The sequence below is a fragment of the Nestor notabilis genome, unplaced genomic scaffold (genome assembly GCF_000696875.1).
Source record: "Nestor notabilis isolate BGI_N333 unplaced genomic scaffold, ASM69687v1 scaffold13815, whole genome shotgun sequence".
NCBI classification, from domain to species: Eukaryota; Metazoa; Chordata; class Aves; order Psittaciformes; family Psittacidae; genus Nestor; species Nestor notabilis.
The window spans coordinates 15,882-24,643 of record NW_009927990.1 but is presented as its reverse complement, the minus strand read 5'-3'; the positions used below and the strand labels follow the sequence as shown (position 1 = coordinate 24,643).

Here is an 8,762-nt window from a genome sequence, read left to right as displayed (position 1 = left end):
TTCCGAGGAATCATTTAGATCTTCATCTTCCTCCTCTTTAGAAGGTTCCAAAGAATCTTCTGACAGGTTCTGCATGTGCTCCACATTTGCCTTACTGGGGTCAGTAAAATTCTGGGGTCTCAAAGTCCCGCTTTCAAACTCATGATGTGTGCACTCTTTGTCTGGATGGAGATCCCGCTGATGCTGTTGCAAATTGCACAGAAAAGCAAATTCCTTTTTACAGACTGAGCAAACAAAGATATTTCCTACTCCATGAAGCAGGAAGCGATGCTCTGACAAGTCTGTTTTATCCCTAAAAAGCTGTACACAGAATTCACATTTGAAGGGCCATTCTTCAGCATGAATGGATAAATGCTTTGTTAGGTCTTTAATGGAAAGAAAAGGTGATTCACAGACATTGCACACAAAGCTTTTATTGAATGTTTCCTGCACTACTCCTGATTCACCTGAAGTATGAGGATCTTCTCTTGCTTTCTGCTGTTCAGTTTCAGCTTCTTCTTGTTTTATTATTGGGAGAGTATTTTCCAGATTATCAGCAGAGGAAACAACAGAAGAAACTACAGAAAGAGGAGGTGGAGATGGAGATGATGAAGATGAAGAAGAGGAGAAAGAGGAGGAAGACGAGGAGGAAGACGAGGAAGAGAGTGTAGGAGGACCAGGTGAAGCGGCAGAAATAAGAGGTTCAACAGAAGGAACGGGAGATGGAGAAGGAGAAACTGTAGGTGAAAGAACTGGTAGTGGGGACTGGGTAGTAGTGTTAGAGAGTGGTGATGGACAGGAAGAAGTGTTAGTGGCACTGGCAGAGGCTTCTGGAATTGATAAGGGCATTGTGGGAAGGAGGGGAGGAGGTGATGTAGCTACTGTTAACATGGGTGGGCAGGGAGGTGGGGAAGGAGGATTGGTTGGTGTTAACAAAGGAGGCAGCTGGCAGATGGAAGGTACAGCAGATGCCTGTGGCACAGGGGAAACGGAAGAACTAAGGGGCTGAGTGTCAACGGAAGACAATGCAGATAGACTGGGATCCATGTCAGGTTCTGCCTGAGGCTCCAGGGATTTGCTTGGGCTCACACTCCTGTTCACCCCGAGTGTGCTGTCTGTGGCTGCATCCGTTCCATTATACTCATTCAGCAGAACCTTCTGTAACATGCAAGTGGTTGGTTTCTTCTTCTTAACACCACTACAGGTTGGCTGTATGGAATTTTCTTTATATTCTCTAATTTCAGTATCGCTGCAAGGCTTCTTATGCACACTTAAATCTAAAACGGATTCCCAGGGAACCTGGTTCTTATTCTTGGTATCAGACCTTTGTTTCACTCCACTAGATAAATCCAGTGGCTGCTGGTTGCACACACTGCCAAAAGTCGGAGCTGCTGTCCAGTCTTTTGATATTTTATAGTCTTCAAAGCAAAGAGGGCTCAAAGTCTCTTTCTCCTCCCTTCCAGTCAGGCTCCAAGCAGGCGAGTTGCTGTGGCTTTCTAACTTTGGCATTTTTGAACTCCGAATATTATCATTCCACACAGTTTTTCCCTCACCTGATTTGACAAAGTCTCGAAGGACTGGACTGTGCTGTGGAGAACTGGGAGGAGAGCTGGTCCTTCTTTTAAATCTACTGGATACTGGAGGCAAAATAGGCGATGATGTAACAGAAGGTCCTAGTTTAGGGATCTCACCTGATGGAGTTATCTTCTTACTGTCCTGTGTCTGAAGAAGCTGTTTTAATTTTGATGACAAATAAACACCTTTTTCCTTCTGAAAAGGTAAGCTTTCTGTTGAAATGCTGAGAGGAAGATTTAAAGAACTAGTAGGAGTTACAGGATCTGGGTCTATTTCAGTTTTTATTTTTGGTACAAGAGGAGGGCTGGCCGTCCTCCTCTTTTTGGATTCGTTGCTCCCACTGCTAGAGGGCTCCTTAGGAGGTTCATTCACATGTGTCTGTGTAACCTTTAGAGATGGGGAAATTTCCACTGTGACTGGACTGATGATACAATTTAGCCCATACAAGTCTGCAGAGTTGGACTCCATCTGAATCACATCACAATTGCTAGTGCTGCTGTTGGACTGAATTTTACCATCAATGTAATAATTTAAATTTTCGGAGATATTGCTGGAAATATCCATAATATAGACATCATCTACTTCACCCTCCTCTTCTATTTCTGTACTTGCTATATATACACTCTGGACTGGTGGGGCCTGCTCTGTCTGAAGCGGTGGCTCTTCAGTGAAGAATCCTTTTCTCCTGACACCTTTGGGAATAAGATGACGCTCATGAACCCTACGCTGATGCCTCCGCATGTTGGTGTGAGTTCCAAAAACCTTTTTGCAGTATTTGCATGGATGCAATTCTTTGGGCTCCTTATTTTCCTCAGCAACAGCAGAGTTTGACATTTCTTGGGAAACCTTCTCAGAATCCAAGACAACAGAGTCTTGCACAAGACTGGAAACATTCAGGTCCTCTTTAAGACCATCATCCACAATTACCTGGTTATCAGCAACATTATCCAAGTGTTGTGAGGACGTTAGTGTTAAGAATGGTTTCCTTTTTGGCCCTGCCTCATGGCGTCGCTCGTGTCTTCGCCTGTTAATTTGAGTACCGAAAGCTTTCCCACAGTATCGACACTTGAAAGCATGGTTAACAGTAGATATATGGATGTGCATGTGGCGTTCAAGTCCTTGCTTTGTTGTAAACTTCCTCTCACAATGCTGACAGGGAAACATGAATGTTTCTGGAACATCCCCATTTGATTCACCTCTTGCTTTTGGAATTTTCACAACCAGCTTTTTCTTTGGAGAGCTTTCTGGAGATTCTTCTGATGTACTCTTCTGCTCTTCCGCGCAGTCTAACTTCTCTTCACATACCAAAGGCATTTCAGCATTTTCTTTAGGCATATTGGTATCTTCTAGCTCCTCTTCATCATCATCTTCTTCATCCTCCTCCTCATCTTCATCATCAAAATCATCTGATGCACAGTTTATTGCTTCTCCTTGTTTATCTTCAGTTACCATTTGTGGTTCACTGGTAGGACTGGGGATCATCAGCTTTGGTAGTACATCCTGATTTACCATTTCCTGAATCACGGCTGTTTGTTCCAGGGACAGTACAGCAGAAACAGAAGGTGCTTCATCTTCCTCTTTGTGACCTGACACACAGAGTAGGAAAAGAAAAGCATGAGACATTTTTACCAAACACTTCGAAGTACACTGCACCTTTCTTCCGCCTTTTTTTCTAACACAACACAACCAACATTTATGTTGTTATGACACACTGATTTCCATTAAACAACAATAAATACTGACTGTATAACTAAGTTCCAAAGACTCTTCCATTCTAAGGAGTTTGGATTTATGTCTAAGTTTTACAGCACATTCGGTTTTCCTGTTGTCAGTCCTGCATGCTTAATGACATACTTCTGATACCAAAGTTCCTCACTAAAAAAAAAAAATACGTGGGCAAACAATTAAACATGTTCACTTTGCTACACTAACAGAACACGCTAACATACTAAACAGGACAAAAAGCATCCTCTAATTCAAAAAGATAGGTAAAAGGAAAAAAATAAAATACTTAAGAACTCACCCTCTTTAGAGTCCCTCATATCTGCAGCAGTAGAACCCAAATCAGCCTTTTTCTGTTTTGTATCCACTGCCTTCTTTCCCTTTTTACCTTCCTGAGTCTTTTTCTTTCCTGGGGAGAAAAGATGATCAACATTCATTATTCCTGCTCAACAACATTTGCTTTTCATATTTGAATGGCAGAATTAAAACCCCAGCTTTGGAATATAACACACTTCTGTAGAAAGCCCATTTTCCTGAGGAATACATATGACATCAGTAAAAAGGACAGCATCCAGATAAAGCAAGAAGTCTCTAGAGCCCAAAAGAAATCAGAAGACAACAATGAATGTCTAAAACCCTAAGACTCTGAAATACTTTACTCACTTTCAAAGCAAGAATAGACTATAATAAAAATGTGTTGTCCAGAGTTAACCAGCTCACACCACACAGTTACCAAATACCTTCATATGGCTACTGAATTACTACATCCAAAAAAGCATATGGAAAATGTGTAATGTTGTCATACAATGCTAATTGGAAGATCTCATGAAGTGAAACCCATAGAGGCTTCCCTACTTGTATGAACATTCTGAATAATGACTTGAAGAGCTATAATAAAAGCAATGAAATAATAACATTAGGAGAAAACTAAGAGCAGAGTGATCTTGACCAACAAGGCAAAGACAGTAAAACAAAACTAGACGGAACTCAGTCACAGTAAAATATAAAGGCATTTCATCATGTCCACCAACACAAATTTTCTAACGTGTTCTGTTGGCATAATTAATAGGCAGGAATTAGTTGCACAGGATGCTGAACACAAGGAAGATTAGGCGAGACTGGCATTATACAAAGACTTAATCAGTGATACAAGACGTACAGACACTGTAACTTCATTTACCACTGCACTACACAGTTACATATGCTAATTTTTTGCATTAATCTTAAAAATTCAGTCCTGTAACATATGGAAATTATAGGAAGAACTTCAGTAACGAATGAAATTTTAAGGTTTTCCAATTCATTCATTGCAAAGACCACATTCTCCATATAGAATGGTTATTTTACATACATCAATGTGGCTGAGACACCCATCTCCTCTGCAACATCACACTTCTACACAGTACCTCTTAGGAGTGAGAACTGTCCAGAAGCAGCAAGCCAAATTCCTCCTTCTAATACAAATTCCTTCTCCAACACTGAAAATGCTACTTTAACACACTGACCGTTCCCTTTAATCAGAAGTGTGCATCATAGCCCTAAACCTATTTCTTATTTAGAAGCACATTCTTCCAACCCACGATCCTGTCAACAAGTTCCTCATTTTCTTTTCCCCCTGAAAATACTTTTTTGCATCTTGAGCCAAGACACTGAAATGCCTTTTAAAAAATGTTCCCCTATTCAAACTGAAAATGTTCAAGTATGCACCCCTCCTATAGAACAGATCAGAGACAGGTCAGCTTTAAAAGGAAATGCTTGGGTTTATTTGAACATTCTATTCTATCTAAGTAATTATCTGGATTTCCTCTCAAGGAGCTCAGATTTCACAGGTTCTCCCCACATTCTGGTGTCTTTCAGTTTCACGTATGTAATTACCCTTGTGTTAACTTCCTAATTCCAGTTCAACAGCCTTTAGCCTGAGAAACTGGCAATAGTCACAGAATGAATTTATGTCACCTCTGGAAAATATTACACACACCCTTCCTGAAGTGAACCAGCAATTATCATATCCTCAGATCTTCTAACAATCCCTGTGTCTGAACAGCCCATAATGAACCAACACTGGTTTATTTGATGATTCAACATTTGATTGTATTTTATACCAAACACCTGCAAGCTGTGAGGATACATAGTGTGTATTTTAGTGTTCACACAGGCATAAGGAGTTGAAGCGCATCTTTCCCTGACAGGCTACTGAATGTCCAGCTTGAATGTAGTTTCTTATTATCAGCACTTGCAATGTTTGTAACTACAACCGCTAGCACCAAGCCTGAGCATGAAGTATTTTAAATAAGCTTCCAGAAATACATGCCCAAGTCAGCTGAAACCACTCTTGCAATGTACAGTAACATAATCAACCAACAGTTCCATTTCTAGGTAAAAGATCCAAATGTGTAATTTCAACATGTCCCGAGGGAATCAAGCATACCTCACAGTACACCTTAGGACCAACCTAACAAAACATAATCAACTACTAGAACCCTTTAAGAGCTGCCAATTTTTCTGCAGACTGCTCAGCATTTCAAGACCAACATCAATATCTTGACTTAAATGACTTAAAATACGAAATTCTAGATTTATGTCTCATCTCTACAAGTGAGAGTGGAAACAGGCCCCTCTCATCTGTGGCCAAGCTTGGTCATGGTTAGAGACAGTGTTCTACTAGACAGTGCAACGTATGACAGTATTGCAGATGAAGTCACAGGGCAATTCTACATTTAATTCTAAAGCAGCACTGAATTTCAGCATAACGACACGTTACCATAAAAGCCTTCCAAAACCCAGATCCAATTAATTCTTTCCTCTAACAGGACTAGAAATATATTGTGCTCTTTAAAGTGTGAGGTCAAGTATGTAAAAGCAACAACACAAATCACTCATAGGTACTAAAGCGTGCACAGGTATTCCAAAGCATTATCCACTTATAGAATGTAACATTTGCAGTACCTCAAATCCAATTATAACCTGGGAAATCACTAGAATAGCAGCATTTGTACGCACAGTTGAGTTACTCAAGTCACATACTTCCTCATGCTATGGAAAGAAGATCACTTGCAAGTTCTCCTGCCACACTCCTAAAAACCAAAGATGCAACCTGTTCACAATGCAACCTGCTCACTGGTATGGCTGGAGACATTTCAACTTCTTGGCCTTGAAGCATAAATGCATTTGAAGACAAGATTCATCTAGCACCTACTTGCCTTTACTCAGAACAGCGAGCAAACTTGCTGGTGTACACACATAATTCTAGATTGTGTCAGATCAGTGTCTGACAGTTATCAGCTAGAGACAACCACCAATTTCTGATGTTTTCCTTGGACCAGCTTTAGTTTGTTCATTCTATAGGTTGCAGCGTTCTTATAAAGGTTAAAAGAATCCACTGTACTCAAGCATGGCAATGACTGTCCCAGATGGGTCCACTGCATGGCCCTGAATGTTCAATAGCAGATGCCCAGGAAGAGAATTTAAGACCAGAGTAACAGTAAAGTGGTAATTCATTGATATACTCTCCCAGCTTTCACAGATCTAGAGTTCAGGAACTTCTGAAGCTGTTTAATAGCTTTTGCTCGACTTTCTTCCAGGAGTTGTCAACATCCATGTACACCTGAAACACTGGCATAATTTTCTTCCTGCAGATTTTCAACAAAACCCACAAGCTACTACTCTGATATAAAGGATATCTCAGGGAACAGCCCCAGAAGGTCTGTCCCTTAATTTTCCTACTGTTTCAGATGTCAAGCACTAACGGAAGCCTGCAGGAGGGGAAAAATGCCTCAGAATACAGAACCTGGTGGAAGCCTGAGTATAAGTACACACGTGCACTTACCATCAGGTTCCTGAAGGGTCCTACATGGCTGCTACTGCCAGCTGGATCCTCCACTTGGTCTAAACAAGAAAGATACAGGAATGAAACACAGGGAAAGTGAAATGGAAACAATGATAAAAGAATAAATGAAGGGCAGAACTTAATATACGTGCATGTGCATTAAAAGAATTGCAAAAGAAAGATGCAAAGGAAAATGAAAGAAAGAAACAGATGGAAAGAAGCTACTTGTCTACAGCGACAAAGATCGAAAGAGGAATGCATCCATTTGGCTTGCAACTTCATTTTAAAATATAGTTCTTTCTTTCACTTATGCTGCAGATAGGTCAGCACAAGCATTATCTGCTTTTAAACCTTCACAATACCTATATAACACTTAGCCCAAACACTGCAACAGCCACAGGTGATCTCATGCTATCACCAATGTCCAGATAATCATTAGTCCCACTTCCTATAGGAGTTCATATGACAACAGAGTAAGAATTTAAGAGTGAGGAATAACCTTTATTTTCCAAAACTTCATTTTATTGAGCAAACCAAGATACTTCAAAGCAACAGTTAGCTGTGCTTGTATTTTCACTCTTAACCAGAACACTAATGGAGCTGTGAAACCAGAGTTATTTCTGGTGGGATGGGATAAGCATACTCAGATGCCAGGAGGCAAGAAGTTAAAGACACTATTTCCATACACTTGGAGCTGAGTTCTATAATTAAATGCTGCTAAACTATACAAAATGCTATTATCTTTAATAACCATTAAGTGCAGCACAAGGAGACACTGGCACAGGTTGCCCAGAGAAGCTGTGGCTGCCCCATCCCTGGCAGTGCTCAAGGCCTGGTTGGACACAGGGGCTTGGAGCAATCTGCTCTAGTGGAAGGTGTCCCTGCCCGTGGCAGGGGTTGGAACTGGATGAACTTTAAGATCCTTTCCAACACAAACCAGTCTGAAATTCTATGTTCACAGTTAAGATCATAAAGCAAGGACACTGACACCTGTTCTCAAACAGTTTTGATCACTTAAAACAAACTGATAAGAAATTGGCCTCCCTAAAAATCTTGTGTTTATAAGGGAAAAGAATCACTGGTGTAAGTTTCTGGTATTCCTTTGAAATCTGTAGCCAACAACTAACTGCAACCCAGTAACATATCTACCCCATACCCCGCCTGTGCTGTCTGAAAGTACCACAGATATCCTGCCCAAACCTCAAGTCTCCTGGAAAACAGTGCTGAAGAGTCCCCTTAAAATGCATTCTTAGGGCACAGGTGAGGGTGGCCACCTTGAAAAGGTATGGCCAAAGGGAAAAGGATGAATTTCCATGTTATACTCTGACAAAAGCAGATCCCCACAGAGTTTCATGATGCAAATTATAGTGTAATGACATAGACTTGATAGTCAAATCCCTGTGAGACTGGTTCGGATTAGTGAGAGTCTGCATCAATCCCATGCAGTGGTTGCTACTATTCTAGATTAGTATTTTGGCGTTGGAGAGAATGAAATAAAGAATAAGTCTACATACAAGCTAAAAAGGCCTACGGAAAACTCAGAGAAGACAACAGCATGATCATTTCCACATTATTTTGATTAATGAATTCTAAAATACTGATCCAACTTGATTTTTAATTTGAGAAACTGCTTGTTGTGCACCAGAATTCCTCTGTCCCT

At 40.7% G+C, this 8,762-nt stretch overlaps 1 protein-coding gene across 1 annotated transcript in view; it reads right to left on the bottom strand.

The window, feature by feature from the left end:
* The window catches only part of PRDM2 (PR domain containing 2, with ZNF domain), a 6,839-nt gene extending 3,243 nt beyond the window's left edge, over positions 1-3,596 (bottom strand). The window contains exons 1-2 of the mRNA XM_010014314.1: positions 3,578-3,596; positions 1-3,140 (exon numbers count right to left, since the gene is read on the bottom strand). The exon at positions 1-3,140 is cut by the window's left edge and continues 1,226 nt beyond it. Of these exons, the coding sequence (XP_010012616.1) occupies positions 1-3,140; positions 3,578-3,596 (3,159 nt within the window). The remainder of the gene's footprint in view (positions 3,141-3,577) is intronic.
* Positions 3,597-8,762: the final 5,166 nt, after the last annotated feature.